The 15,964-nt window shown below is 44.8% G+C and overlaps 1 protein-coding gene across 1 annotated transcript in view; it reads right to left on the bottom strand.

The window, feature by feature from the left end:
* Positions 1–15,964, bottom strand: part of LOC126524970 (uncharacterized) — an 81,902-nt gene that overhangs the window by 40,191 nt on the left and 25,747 nt on the right. The window contains exon 5 of the mRNA XM_055067422.1: positions 11,894–12,028. Coding sequence (XP_054923397.1) covers positions 11,894–12,028 — 135 coding nt within the window. The remainder of the gene's footprint in view (positions 1–11,893; positions 12,029–15,964) is intronic.

Genomic DNA, 15,964 nt, shown 5'->3' with positions numbered 1-15,964 from the left:
GTGAACTTTGTTGCCAGTAACACTTTTTTGCCCTTTATCAAGCTGTATCTTCGGATCTGTATATCCTATTGTGTGTTCCCATTTCTAATGTACAAGGACACAATATCTCAATGCTATTCACATCGGGCTTGGAAGAAATAAGCTAGTAAACTGGGATGGCTTAGGAGTGAGGATCAACGGCGAATATCTCAGCAACCTCCCATTTTCCGATGACATTGTCCTGTTTAGCAACGCTGGGGACGAGTTACAACAAATGATTGAGGACCTCAACAGAGAGAATGTAAGAGTGGTGTTGAGGGTAAATATGCAGATGACAAAGATAATGGTCAATAGCCGGGCAAGAGAAGAAGAGTTCAGGATTGCCAGTCAGCCTTTAGAGTATGTGAAGGAGTACGTTTGCTCAGGTCAGTTACTCAAAGGGGACCCTGATCATCAGAAGGAAATTTACAGGAGAATAAAAATGGGTTGGGGTGCATACGGCAGACATTGTCAGATCCTGGCTCAAAGCATACCGTTATCATTGAAAAGAAAGGTGTGCAATCTATGCATTCAACCAGTGTTACCATATGGGGCAAAAACTTGGAGACTTACAAAGAAGCTCGAAAATAAGTTCAGGTCCGCACAAAGTGCGATGGGACGAAGAATATTAGGTATAACGTTAATAGACAGGAAGAGAGCAGTGTGGATCAGAGAGCAAATGGGGATAGCCGATGTTGTAATTGATATTAAGAGAAAAAAATTGAGCCGGGCAGATTATGTAATACGTAGGTAAGATAACCGGTGGACCATTAGGGTTACAGAATGGGGGCCAAGAGAAAGGAAAGGCAGTTGAGGACGTTAGAAGACGAGGTGGAATGATGAAATTAAGAAATTCGCAGGCGCTAGTTGGAATCCCTTCGTCATAGAAGAGCGGTAATTGGAGATCGCAGGGAGGGGCCTTCGTCCTCCAGTGGACATAAAATAGGATGATGATGATGATGATGATGATGATGATGATGATGATGATGATGATGATGATGATGATGATGATGATGATGATGCAGAACTCCTGCTTCTTATGTGTGTCTCTGTTGCGACAATAATTTCGGTGCAATTACAATATAAGACCGCGGTGACAGCTGCTCCTACGCAACACATTAGAATAAAGTACAGAGTCATTGGTATTTTTTCCTGGCCGCTGCATATGTAGAAAAATGTAAAGAAGGTTCCTGAATGACAATGTTTCAATAAAATATTTGTGCTCAACTTGTTCATTTCATGGCCTTTACGGTTTTCATATCAGCTGCATCCACAGCATGCTTTGCTGGTTTCGATCTGATATAGTTCTAAAGCTCGCGTGACATTTCCTTTGCTTCTTAAATAGACAAAAAACATGGAAGCACTTATACCAATTATTTCTGGCACAATTTTTGGGATATACGAATATATTCGTTTACGAAAAAATACATATTTTACTTCTCTTGATAGTGCTTAGTGTTCAAGAATGTGTTTGCAGCATCCTTAGCAATGCCAATGCAGTTATTATTCATGTATTTGATCCCTCGACAAATTCTATAAGGTTCATCGACCATGAAAGGCAACAAACCTTTAACAGAGCAATCACCTCAATATCGTAGGCTTTTGGGTTCACTTACACAAAAGGTGAATTCCGAAAGTGGTGTAAGGGAACTTTACATTTCAAGGTTACCTCAAGTACCACTTTGACGACACATCGGCCAGGTAAGCTCTCGTACGTTGTCCTGCTGCATGATGAACACAGAAAATATGACTGTCGACAACTTCCCGAAACTTATCACAGGGTTGGAAAGGAAACCTCAGGATACTAAAAGACGAAAAAAAAACGAACATGACAGGGATGAACCGTCTGTCTCAATAAAACATTTTCTCCATACCGAAAAAAATACTATTTCGCAAGCCTTTGGCTAAATAGTTGCGAAAACGTAAGTTTCCATAAAGTTATACATTTTATCTAAGTAAATATGTAGTGTCCTTACATGCGTCCAGTCTGATATTCCTAAAGTTGGCGAATGTCCTGTCTTGTCTTGTGTCCCAGACAGTGGCGCGTACCCACTATGGGGGATTGGCCAAGAAGCAGGCGCTTTTCCGTAAGGTTAGAAGTATAGAAAAACTAGATTTAAATAGTGGAGCGTGGGACGATAGAACTGTAATTTAGACTTGCAATGAAAATATTGTTAAGAATATTGATAAACATAATTTAACGTAAAGAAACGAAATAATAGAAACTATGGATAATTGTACAAAATCAGCAAGGTACTCTTTCTGTCTCTAATAAAACTGTAAACTGCAAGAAAAGCGTCCCTGTGGCTGGATCCCAGTGAAGTCGCCCCAAAAGGAAGAATGCTTTGTCGAGGTTAGCGATAGGGCAAGTTTGGTAAATGAGTATTCTACTATTTTTCTTTGTCTTAGAAAGCGGCGGCATGAGAGAAAATAATGTTCGATAGTTTCAGGTGCACTGCAAGAAGAACATAGAGGGTACATAGCGAGACCAGACCTGTGTAAGTAAAAATTTAGAGGAGGTATACGACATCTCAATTTTGTAAAATATACTTCCAATTGCCTTGAAGTACACCAATTAATATTCCATGGGAAGCCAAGATGGTGGAATTCAGAATACGGTGTTAGCATGGATATTGCAGAATTTCGAGATATAGCGAAATTTCTGTACCTAGCCGCGGTGACATAAGCTGATGTCGGCAAAACAGATATGATAGGGCCGTTCAGGTATGCTCGTGCGAGTGAATGGGCGATTTCATTCAAGTGCAACCCATGATGTCCCGGTACCCAAAGCAAACATACTTTTCGTAAGTACCGAGGTACCATCGAACGAAATATTCTTGCAAGTGCTGTGCATACAGATAGCGAGTCGGTCACGATAACAGCTAATGGGTCTTTTTGGGGGAGTTTTCGTAATGCTAATATAATGGCTAATAATTCTGCCTGAAATATAGGTGTGAAGTCGGGAAGGCGAAGGGAGTAGGACCATTGAAGAGATTCAGAGAAGGTCCCCACACCTGCCTTCTCATTGCAAACAGAAGCGTCAGTAGCTATTACGTTGTCAGTGGTTAGCTGGTGTAGGTGGCCGTGGAAGATATTAATTAAATCTCGCCTTGGTAATAGTTTAGCATGATTAAGAAATATGTCCTCGAACTCAATTTTGATGTCTGTAAAGGCATTATTTGAATGGGAAACTTGGCGTATGGATACATCCAATTTCTGTAACTGTGCTTGTACGAATACTATCTGAGGACTGCGGAATCTCGACCACAATACTTCGAAAAACTCAGCAGGTTCAGTGATAAAACCATATCGCGTACGTCGTTTTAAATAGTCATCAATTTTTAAAAATGCCTGAAACGTATGTATGCGGAATCTGCAATCTAGGGTGTGTATATGTGCTTCCTGATATAAAACAGCGTTGGCAACAAATCTAGGTAGCCCAAGGCATGACCGTAGAGCTTCTCTTTCTCAAAGTATGAGAGGTTTAATTTTGTAGGTGGGGCCACCGGAAAATATCATGCAGTCGAATTCTAATATGGGCCGAACATACATTTTATAGATCATCAGTAAGGTATCCCTGCTTAGTCCAGAGCGACAGTGGCTGAGCCGGCGGAGCATAGCTACGGCTCGTTGTGCCTTTGTTTTGATATGTTCAATGTGTCTGCGCCAGGTGAGTTTGCCATCGTAAATGACACCAAGGTACTTGACTTCGTCAACTTGAGGAATGATTTCCTGTCGGTATTGTAAAGATATATGCACCTGTGCAGTTAATGGGAATAATAATACCGCACTTTTGCTAATATTTAACGCCATGCGTAACCCCTCTAGCCATGTCTCCAGCATTCCTAAGTAATTCTGCAATGACTGTTGTAGTGAATGTATATTATTTGCGGACGTAAAAAATGCGATGTCGTCCGCGTAAACATAAACATGTACTTCCGGACACAAAGGAATTCTGCTTAGCCAAATGTTAAATAATATAGGGAAAGAACGGAACCCTGTGGTACACCTCTTCTCTGCTTGTGTTTGGACGTCGAAATACCGTGTTGGTAACAATAAAACTCTCTATCTCTTATATATTCATAGATCCAAGCGGTTATATATTTTGGGAAATTCGTAGACTGAAGTTTATCGAATAGAATACAATGTTCTACAGAGTCGTATGCTTTTGATACATCTAGCGTCACCAAAGCTGCGTACTCTCGTTTGCGGCGAGCAAGTTTAACGCGGCTCTCTAAGTCTACATGGGCGCACCATATGGAGTGGCCGGGACGAAATCTGGCAAGGACTGAGAAGGGTGTCATCCTGCATAAAATTTGTTATACGGCCGTGAAGAACCCTTTCTATTAATTTGACGACATTGGAAGTAAGAGAAATTTGTCTCAAGTTGTCTAAGTCAAGTCCAGCTGATTTTTTGTGACAATAACTTTAGCTACTCTCCATTCTCTTGGAACCCATGCATTCTTGATAGAGAAATTTATTATGTTTAGGAGGTCCTGAGGCGCATAAATAAAACTTTTAGCATTCCTGTTGTAATTCCATCTAGACCGGGGGCTGATGCTGGCAACGAACTAATAATGCGTTCAATCTCTGTTGCTGTTAGTGTTTCAAAGTCGTCTGCCAAGAAAGGTTTCTTTAGGCCTAAGGGCAATTTATGTTTGAAACGTCGCGCCAGTCCTTGAGCAATTTTCTCAAGTGATTCCGATACTTCTTTTGTTGATAGAACGACAGAATCGACATTCACGGGCGCCGGTATAACTTTACGAGATCTAAGAAATTTAAACAGGGACTTTTTATTGCAAGACTTCGAAAAATATGTGTAGTGCTTGGGATCATAATCCCCCTTAGCTTTTGAGACTGTTCGTTGAAATGTAGTAGCTATATATGTATAATCAGCCCAATTAATAGGACTTTGGGTGAATTAAGCATTCCTACGTCCAAAATCTCGCTCGCAGGCAGAATTTCACCAGGGACAATATGATCCACCCTTAGTAGATTGCACAACAAACAGATTTTTTTGATGAATGTTTTAGAACGGAACATAGGCTCATTGCTTTAATATCCCTCTCCATGCCCTCCTGAGCGTGTAAAGCTGATTTTAATGCATTTTTAAATTTTTCGTAATTAACAAAAGTGCGCACATTACTATCTAAACTAGTTAACGGGGTAAGCAGTTCAAAAATTATAGGGAGGTGATCACTGTTAGTTTCGGGTTCTACAGTCTTCCAGGAGGTGACAGACATGCTAAAGGCAGCAAACGTAAGATCTAGGGCAGATCGTGACTGACCCCGTACGAAAGTATGCGCTCTCGAATTTAAGCAAGAGGACTGATTCGTTAAGACCCTATCCCACAAGTTTTTGCCACAAGTGTCCGTTCGGAAACCCCACGATACAAGATGAGAATTAAAATCTCCCACCAGTAGGATGTTGTTCTGACTGCGTGCAATAGAGGTATCCAGATAGCGGGTATCTTGCACTCCAGCGGGGAAGTACGTGTTAATTATAGAAAAAGGTGTGCAACCAGGGAGTATTATATCCAGTGCTAAGATTTCACAGTCTGGCGACATTGCCTGGTATGTTATAGTAGCTGTATGACAGATTTTTGATGAGACAAACGAAACTAAACCAGCGCCTCGGGATAGGCGATTCAATCGAAAACATCGGAAATTTTTGAGATGAAAAGCCTGACCAGCAACAAGCCAAGTTTCGGTGACCTTGTTCGTTTAAGTGATCGGGGGTCCATATCTACATCTTGATTTTCCATCCCATCTGTGTCAGAAAGACAGATTTGATCGATTTTCTCAGAAGTTGATGGCTTTGAAGACTCGTTATTTGTGGATGTGTGAGCGGTCAATATTTCAATTGGTGGACTCCGCGGTAGATCCGACACCGGATCCTCAATATTGGCTTTATTAGTTGAAGCCACGGAGCTAGTTGTGAGGACAGCACCTGAACAAGGGAGTCGGTGAGATTTGTCATGATGCGCTCCATTGCTTTCTCCAGCGCCTTTTCTACGGAAGCTGCCACAGCCTCAGAGGTTTAGTTTTCCATACACATCGTTTGACGGGCCGTTATACCCGCATACCCCTGAGTCCTACTCTGAAATTCTCCAATGGCCTCACGACGAGAGCATCGAAGTCTATCAATTATTTCATGGATTTGAACTTCTTTTGACCTTGCAGGGTAATTAGGCTCATTTGCGGGATGGGGACCACTGCAAAGGGAGCAGGACTCATTTCGGTAAGAACAGTCATTTGAGTGATGGCGTTCTCCACAAATTCGGCATCGTGTGTTGGATCTGCAGCCTCTTATGTAGTGCCCGAACCGCCAGCACTTTAGACACTGAAGGACGCGTGGTGATAGTGGCTCGACTCGGTATATCAGTGGCGATGCCTTGATTTCCGATGGGCGGTTCATTCCAGCGAAAGTAGCAATGACTGTTTCAGTGGGCATGCGCTTATTATCAACGACACGGCTGCAACGATACACAGAAGTCACGCCTGCCGCTGAAGACATTTCCAAAAGTTCTGCCGGACATAGACTTATGTCGACAGCGCGGACTAGGCCTTTGGTACATGCAAGGTGATGAGGCATGAAACTGCTCACCGGATGTGTCGCGAAATCATCGCACTTCAGTAAATCTTGAACACAAGCCTGGTCTGACGAGCAGCAAAGAATCCCCCCTAGCCGAACTGTCGAATCTCGGTGATTTGTTGAAAATTGGCCGAGGTCATCCGGAGTTCGGTTTGAATTGCTTTGGAATTCTTCATGCGAATCACACCGCCATCACTCGGAGCCAAAGCCACAGGTACGCTGCTCGTCCCACAGCGTAAGAAAAACTCCACCGGCAAATCAGAGTTAGGAACTGAAGCTGACCAGGAGGAAGCCTCCTGGCCTCGCGATGAGAGGGACTTTGCAAAGAAACAGGAAATTACTCTGGAAGGTTAGCAGTACTGAAAGAAAAGATCAAAAACAAGTACGTAAAAGACACAGATTAAAAGAGAACCGCCAGCTACTTGACCAGAACCAGTGTGCGGGAGCTCAGGAACCAGGCCACGTCAGCGCACGGCTACACAACGCGCTTTGCGCTAGCACAAATGTATTTCGCACCCCTTAACATACATCACCATACAGAAAGAAGTTTCCGAATTATGCTAGGAAGATAGTCACAAATTATCTAACCTGCAGTATTCTTACTCTCCCACAGAATTTTTTATTTTGAAAGAAACACTATTTAATTTTTTATTCTACATTTAAATTATTACATCATTCGTAGATTGCAGGCCTCCACCTTCAAAGCAACATAGCAATAACCGCTGGCTTCTTGAGGTTTCCTCCCTAGCTGAGCCCTAATATCTGAGGGGGAAAATGCGTGATAGAAGAAAAATGCACGGAAATGGTCATAATTGGAGGAGAATGCTGCTGTGCCAATAAATGAGGTAAAAACACCATGAATCGTTGAATCCTGAAATTCTTTACTGTGAGCTTAGGGCATTAGTAATAATAATTCACTCATTGCCCACTTGAAAAACACAACAGGAAATTTCAGTCTGTCGTATTTTAGGACGTTGTTTCTGTAGTTCTTTTGTCTGTCGTTCTGTTGTCTGTAGTGTAAACGTCTTATGGTCGAAAGTTCTGTAGTTCTTGATCAATATTTCATAAAAAATTGACAGAGACCTCTTTAAGGTTATTTAAATTTGTTAGTAAAAAGAAGAAAAAATATGTAACCGATAAATCTTCCCCGCCGGGTATTCGAACTTGCGGCCTGACCATTCAGAGCCCAGCATCTTACCACTTCACCATTGCGAACATACCTATAAGTTTACATTTTGGCCATGTCAATAGTAAGAATCTCTGCGTTGATGTTTACATTTGCATTTAAGAGCCAAGATCCGTTATCAGTCCATCGCGTCAACTGCCGCATCTCCAGAAGAGCAAAAGTATTGTTACCATTGACAGGTACATCGTGGAGTGCTAGAACATCGATTTTGCTGTACGATATGCATATTAAATAAAAAATTCAGAAATAGACAACGGTGACTGTTAGGGTTGTTACTGCTAATTTCGACAGTTCTCTCTCGCTCTTTACACTTTTGAGCGCGCATATAATTCGTGTCTTCAATGCAAACTAGCTACATAAACATTCGTGGATGAGTGTTCATTCTGACAGCATACTTGCTTATCACGGCAGCGCTGTACCAGAATAATGAGACCCGAGCGAGACAGCTCTTCACACAACTTTGTGAAACAAACCAAAACTTCCTTTTCGCTTCGCAAAAGCTTATGCAATATTTCTGAGAAATTAACTAATGCATCAGTGTAACGGCGCATGCAAGCCCACGGGCCTGTGTGCCACATCTTACCAAATAAAACAAAATGGATACGCAGCCATTCCCGCAGGTGGTATGATTTTTATGAGGAAGGTATGGCGTTGCTGGTACAGCCTAGTAACGTTGGCTCGTACATAGTCGTCACGGTACAATTATAGCAATTGGCCACGTCGACTTTAATACCGGTGTCGGTGCTATCAGCATTGCCGGCTTCAGAGAAGCTCGATTTAATACCGAGCAAGAGCAAAGTACAGGGTACACCACAGGTGCGAAGCTGACATACAATTTTTAAAGCGTCGCGACGGAAAGCGCTTCTGCCGCGGCGTCAGAAATTATGTCGCTGCCAGAGAAAGTGCCTCATTTTTAACGCCGCGACAGAAAATGTGAAGTCCTAACATAGAGTTCCTGTTGTGACGTCAGAATTGCTGTCGTAATGTCAGAGTCGCTGTCACGATAGAAAGCTGCTGTTGTGAGTACAGAACTCTTGTTGTCATGACAGAAAGTTTCTGTTGCGACTTCAGAACTCTTCGTCGTCGCGACAGAATCTTTCTGTTGCAGTGCTAAAATGGTCAAAGTGCTAAAATGGTTCGTCACACTCATTGGAACCAAATCCTTCGTTTTAATTAGATTCCCGCAATGCGTACAGTGCGCATTTTTTTATATGATGTCACTTTGCAGACTGGAGAAGCAGTCAATGACACTTGCCTTCACCGCTGAATGCCTCTGAAGACTTAGCCCGTTGGATGACGGACAAGCGCGCCAATTCATTACTATTCAGGTTACCCTACAGGCTCGGAGGAGCATTGAGTAGGGGGGGTTACAGAAAAATGACATAATTAACGCAAAGAAGGGAACTGCATAGTAAGAGAAACAAATAAGTTTGTACATTGGAAAAAAAAGGAACACTGTTCAACATTGGAAAAAATACATACAAATTCAAGGAAATACAATGGAAAACAAAGTCCAAAAACAATACAAAGGCGAATACAATACAAAGTCGTACAACAAAGTCAAGCGAACATGTGAAGTTCCAAATGTTCACGAAATTTCGCAGGATCTTTTATTGAGACAATATTATTTGGAAGGCTATTCCATAGTGCGATGGCGCGCGGTAATGCAGAGTTATTGAATGACTGTGTGTGGCCAAAAATGCGCCAGAAACTGAGATGATTATGAAGTCGTGTAGATGTGCGAGAAGGAGTTTCAAGCGACAAGCGGCTGGACCATGAGTTATAGTAGTATTTATGAAAGAGGCATAGGAGAGCAACAGAGCGGCGGTAATCCAAGTCCGGCAAGAGAACATCGCGTTTAATTTGGGTAATGCTAGATTGACGACTGTAGTTAGAAGTTGTAAAGCGGGCATTTCGATTTTGGATGGATTCCAATTTATCTATTAGGTATTGTTGATGAGGATACCAGATCAAAGAAGCGTATTCAAGTTGAGGGCGTACAAAAGTTTGGTAGGCCTGTTGACGGATGGTAGATGGCGAGAGGTGCAGATGACGACGTAAAAACCCTAAAGTTCTGTTAGCTTTAGCGCATATTTTCTCGATGTGAAAGCTTCAATGCAATACCTGCATCAAACAGGGCTGCGTGCGTTTATTTGACACCTTCTGATTTTTTTTTTTTTTTTTCGTATGCCTTGCGTAAAGCCCACTGAATATTCTCGTTTTCTTTAAAAATAATAATATCACGAGCACCACACAAAACATCAGACCAAGTATCCGGCGAAGCTCGGTTGGCGGTGACCTTTGCGAATGACTGTACAGTGGCTTAAGCAAACAAACGTGACGTCAGAACAGCACAACGTCTCTCGACCACGACAATATAATTATTGTAACAGCATCAGCCATCTGAAAGCCGCGGGGTGGGGATGTGTTCGACACACTAACTCACGAATCTTCACCACACGTAAAATAAATCGTAAAGCTGGTCAGAGACGCACTCAGCGAGTGAAACAATTCGACGTCGTGCAAAGTTTCACTACACATAAAGGTCGGAACACTACGGCGATGCACCAGTTGAATATAATTAATAAAACACACTTTCTACGCCTCGCTAATTCACACATTGTTCAGCGCAAACATTCGTCAAGGTTAACGCACTGGCAACGAAGAGCGCACCGTGTATGACACGCGAACGTTACAAGCACGTACAGTACGTGGTAATGCTCGTAATATATGATTAGTCTATGGGTTTGCCCAGCCACAAAGAACAGCCGGTTTTTCACCACACACTGAACATGTCGATGGTCATCCAGCCGGCGATCGTCAATCAGCGGAGCACGCAGGTCCGCTAGCAAGGCAATGAGCGTACAGACTTGGTGCTCAACGTGACGAAGTGCGCGGTCATGTTCTTGAACCTTTGCGTGCCGGGAATCGGTGTATTCATAGCGTTGCAGCTGTTCGCCCAGTCCTCGCATTCCAAGTCGAAAAGGGACAAACCGAACTCAAGGTCCGGGAATTTGGTTCTGAGCTTGCAGTACTGGAATATCCGACATCAATATATGTGGTTACAGTTCAGACGCGAATAAACTACGGTGGTCATTATGCAACGTAAACGAGCCTCGCGTGCATTTTACACTCCTCCGTGTAAAAGACACTTTGTTAACTTTCCGTTCTACCCACTTGCCGCTATCCGTACACGTAGCCTGATTTCATAGATTGCGCTAGTTGCCACGTATGCATGCTGCAAGTAGTATAGTGCGCATGCCACACTGCCGCTCACCGCGGTGGGTTGTCGAAAAGTGCGTCATTTCAAACGCTCTCTATCTGGCGATCTAGTTGGCCCGCATAGCCACCCTGCAGGGGCAGGAGGGCGCTATGTGTTTCCTTTTTTTTAGTGAGGGTGCCTCGATAGGAGCGCGAGAAGCGGTACTGTCGAGGCAGCCTACCTCCCCTGTGTACGAACACCGGCCGCTAAGGATGAGACGAAAATGAGACGCCATTCCAAACGACAAAGAGGTTTGACGATCTCAAACTTACGAAAGTTCACATTGCTGATCTCGACCAGAAGCATGTGCAGTTATACGCAGCACACGTATACTTTGACATTTACACATTTCGGACGCTGTTACGTACTTATTCGTGATTAGAAGAGTTATATCATTGTGCACGGAGTCATACCTCCCTCCGATCCCCCCATCAACAGATATGTTCCAGTGTTAGCGACGCTCTGTTGTAGCGCTGCTATCCACCGTGGCAAGCTTCAATGCCAGCATCCTACCCTACTTAACGCTTTCAGAATATCAAAAATCACAAACACGTGCGACTAAAGTAAAGAAGGCGACAAAAACAGCGCCCATCCGTTCTTTTTTTTTTCGTTGTCATTGTGTATGCACTTTTGTACAATCGTAACATGGCTGAATAAACGTAGGTAACATGAACATGATCGTAACATGAAGCATGCTTACTTTTGAGTGCATAGTGCACTCTGGGCGCTAAGCACAGTGCAGTACTGAAAGCCTCCTGAATTGCTACCGGAATTTTGCGTATGAAATCCCCAAAAAAGAATGCCAGATAATCAAAAGCTCTGAAATTCTTTACCTTGCCGCTCACGGTCTCATCTGATTCAAATGTCGAAACCAGAGACGGTCTGCTGCGGCTCGAGGACTTCACCGTCTCGTGATCAAACCTGACGGTTCTGGGTGTGGCGTAGATTGCCAGATGGTCATTGCAGAACTGCGAAAGAGAGAGAGAGAAGGAAGGGGTGAAGTGAATGAAACGCTACGAGTCAAGCAAAGGCCCAACACATCGTTATATTCATTGTAACGAGACGAATGCAATACTCGCGATTACAGGGGGGTGCTCCGAGGTCTTCCTGGTCGCACCCCCTTCGACGTCCCCGAACTCAGCGAGCTGCTGCGGTTTTGTCTAAGCAACACGTATTTTTCTTATGGTGGCAGCCTTCATCAGCAAACGCATGGCACGGCAATGGGAGCGTCAATATCGGTCACCACGGCCAATCTAGTAATGGAAGCCTTGGAAGGGAAAATGCTGGCCACATTCAACCCGGCACCTCAAGTTTTTTACCGCTACGTGGATGACTGTTTCTGTATTTTGAAGAAACAAGACATCCAACGCTTCCTGGACTGCCTGAACGCCCAAAATCCGCACATACAATTCACTGTGAAACACGAGAGGGACAACTCGTTGCCTTTCTTGGATGTACTGGTTCGTCGGGATGGGGACGCTTCTCGCCTTCTCGGTATACAGGAAGCCTACACACACAGGTCGTTATCTTAAGTTTAATTCTTGTCACCCTGTCGGCCATAAGACATCCGTAGTGTCGTCCCTGATAACACGTGCCGTACGCGTCTGCTCAAGCGACGATGCACTAAAGAAGGAATTACGGACGATCCAGCGTGAACTAACCCGCAACGGCTACCCTAGTCGTTTCATACACAGGACCGAGAAGCGGATATTAGAGCGAAGCTCGTAGAAGAACACGACAATCCGTGCATGTGCAGCCATCCCTTACGTCCAAGGAATCAGCGAGGCACTGTCGCGCGTATTTTCGTAATACGATTTGTGAATTGCCCATATGCCGACCAGCAAGCTCCGGAACCAGCTCATGAATGTGAAAGACCGGTTACCTGTTGAATCATTCCCAGGAGTTGTGTATAAGATACCATGCGCTGATTGCCACAGAGTACATATTGGTGAAACAGGGAAGTTCTCCAGACGCCTCAAGGAACATAAACGTGATGTAAGAAATAGCCACACGACGAACGCCATTGCCGAACATGCGCATGAACATAATCACAAGATTGACTGGGACAATGCCACTGTTGTTGCCAAGGAAAAGAACGTGTCATCCCGATGGCTGCTAGCATCTCTAATCACTCAATCGACGCCAGCTACAATGAACCGGACACCAGGGACTATGCCTGCCGTTAACGCCAATCATTACGTCACGTGCTGGCTATATAAGTGACGACGATTTCATGTCCAATTCAGTGAACAAAAAACCCGTACGCGGTTCCGAAACGTCAGATTATTCATCAGACTTGGTCAGTGACCGTAATCCCTTCATTTCCATGCCTGACCAGACGAACTTATGTTATGTTATAATATAAAAATTATAAAAATTATGTTATGTTATAATATATAAAATTATGTTACGAGGACAACTCAACAGCCATACACCACCTCTTGGTCAGCTGGCGTCCCTCCTGGCAATGATTACTGGCATAGAAGCTTCCGGAGCCGCTCGCCGGTATCTGACAGGAGTTTGATGCCACCGCCAACTTCTCGTGCACCGCGTTTACGTCAATCTCCATCGCCAGTGCGCCGCTCCGCCTCGCCTTCACAACCGGAAAACTAGCTAGCGCGGCCGATGGGGGTGAGGTCGCTCGACACGTGCTGTAGACAGAAATGCCCCCTGCAGTTGCTATGATTAAGAACAAAGTGCATGTACTTGTTGATGGTGTTTCTACAATGGCTTTAGTGGATACCGGAGCAACTGTATCCGTAAGGAGTCTCGGTTTTCAAGGTCGGTAGGGGCGCAAACTTTATTTCCGTGGGACCAAACTGCAACGTTTTGTGGAGTGAGCGGCGAGTCGTTGGCCCTGTTTGTGTGTGCACTGCTGAAGTATCCTTGGCTGATGGAGTTTTCGCGACGGAGTTTGTAGTTATTCCCCGATCGACGCACGAAGTGATTTTGGGCATCGACTTTTTGCGGCAGTGTGCTTCCACTGTTGATTGTCGCGCGGGGGAAGTTTGCGTCGATGGCCATGGTTCATCAGGGCTCTTAGAGGAGACTTGCAGTCAAGGTGAACTTTGTGTGTCTGCAGATACTGTTGTGCCTGCGTCCACCTCTGTGTGTGTGCCGGTTGTATGTCGCGGTGAAGTTCCAGACAGCTTCGATGCCTCCGTAGAGCCAATGCATCTAAATTGTGTGAAGAACGTTTTTGTCCCTCATTGTGTGGTATCCATCGGCAAAGGGCGTGCTGGCTTGTGGACGGCCAACTGCTCGGCAGAACCCGTCCTGCTTCCAGACGGCTTGAAATTCACCTACTTTACAGAATACACTTCTTCGTCCGTAGCCGTACTAACAGACCCGCTGTGTGAACCTGCTGACCTTCGCCACGTCTCAGACGGAAAGCTTCTGTCTATGATAAACAAGTCGCTCAGCACAAGGGAGCGCCATACCTTGGTGGATACACTTTCTAAGCATCTGTCAGTGTTTGACTTTGCGCAGCCGGACAAAGCGTTCTCGATTCACGAGTCACTAACGCGCCATACTATCAATACGGGATCTGCGCGCCCAATCAGGCAAAAGTCTTATCGGGTGCCGCCTAACGAGCGCAAGATAATCGGGGAACAAGTGAGTGACATGATGAAAAATGGCATAATACAAGAGTCCTCGAGTCCTTGGGCAGCTCCGGTCATACTCGTGAAAAAGAAAGACGGTAACTGGAGATATTGCGTCGATTATCGAAGATTACACGCCGTAACGAAGAAGGATGTCTACCCGCTGCCCCGGATTGATGATGCAATTGATTGCCTTCATTCGGCCTCTTGCTTTTCTTCCGTGGACCTGCGCTCAGGGTATTGACAAATCCCGATACACCCGGCAGACAAGGAGAAAACAGCCTTCATAACCCCGGATGGATTATTCGAATTCAATGTGATGCCATTTGGGTTGTGCAACGCTCCAGCCACCTTTGAAAGGTTCATGACACCATTCTGCGCGGGTTAAAATGGAACATCTGTATCTGCTATCTTGACGACGTTGTTATATTCGGGCGCACATTCAATGAGCACAATACGCGCCTGGATATTGTCCTCGACTGCAACAAAAACGCTGGCCTGGTTCTGAACTCCAAGAAATGTAACTTTGGTGACCGTCAAACTCTTGTGCTGGGTCATCTTGTTGACAAAGATGGCAGCTGTTGAGGCATTCAGTGCACCGCAGTCAGTATAGCAACTTCGTAGTTTTCTGGGTCATTGCTCTTACTTTCGCCAACTTATTCTTGGTTTTGCTGACGTCGCTTATCGTCTGACAAATCTGCTACATAAAGACGCACGATTCGAGTGGACACCCGAGTGCGAGTCTGCATTTCGTCAGTTGAAGTTCCTGCTGACCTCCCGACCTATCCTTCGCCACTTCAATCCTACTGCGCCGACAGAAATCCACACAGATGCTAGTGGCGTCGGTCTGGGTGCCGTCTTGGTCCAACGTTATGACGACCATCAGCACGTGATTGCTTATGCAAGCCGCTCATTAAGCAAACCTGAACGAAATTACACGGTGACAGAGCAAGAATGCCTCGCTGTAATCTTCGCAGTTCAGCGATTTCGCTCGTACATGTACGGACACCCATTCCTAGTCGTCACAGACCACCATTCCCTCTGCTGACTCGTGAACCTTCGCGACCCTTGTGGTCGCCTTGCGCGCTGGGCTTTGAGCTTGCAGGAATATAACTTCACTGTTGCCTACAAGAGTGGCCGAAAACACGCTGACGCAGACTGCCTTTCCCGTATGCCGCTTAACACGACGGAGTGAGACGCAGACGATTTTGATGGTCTCGTCGCTTCTGTGACGTCCACTTTTCCAGATACCGATGCGTTCAAAGCAGAACAACGGACAGACACCAAATTGGAACCCCTCTT

The sequence above is a fragment of the Dermacentor andersoni genome, chromosome 3 (genome assembly GCF_023375885.2).
Source record: "Dermacentor andersoni chromosome 3, qqDerAnde1_hic_scaffold, whole genome shotgun sequence".
Taxonomy (NCBI): Eukaryota; Metazoa; Arthropoda; class Arachnida; order Ixodida; family Ixodidae; genus Dermacentor; species Dermacentor andersoni.
The sequence above is the reverse complement of the archived record's forward strand: the minus strand, read 5'-3'. Positions and strand labels throughout refer to the sequence as shown.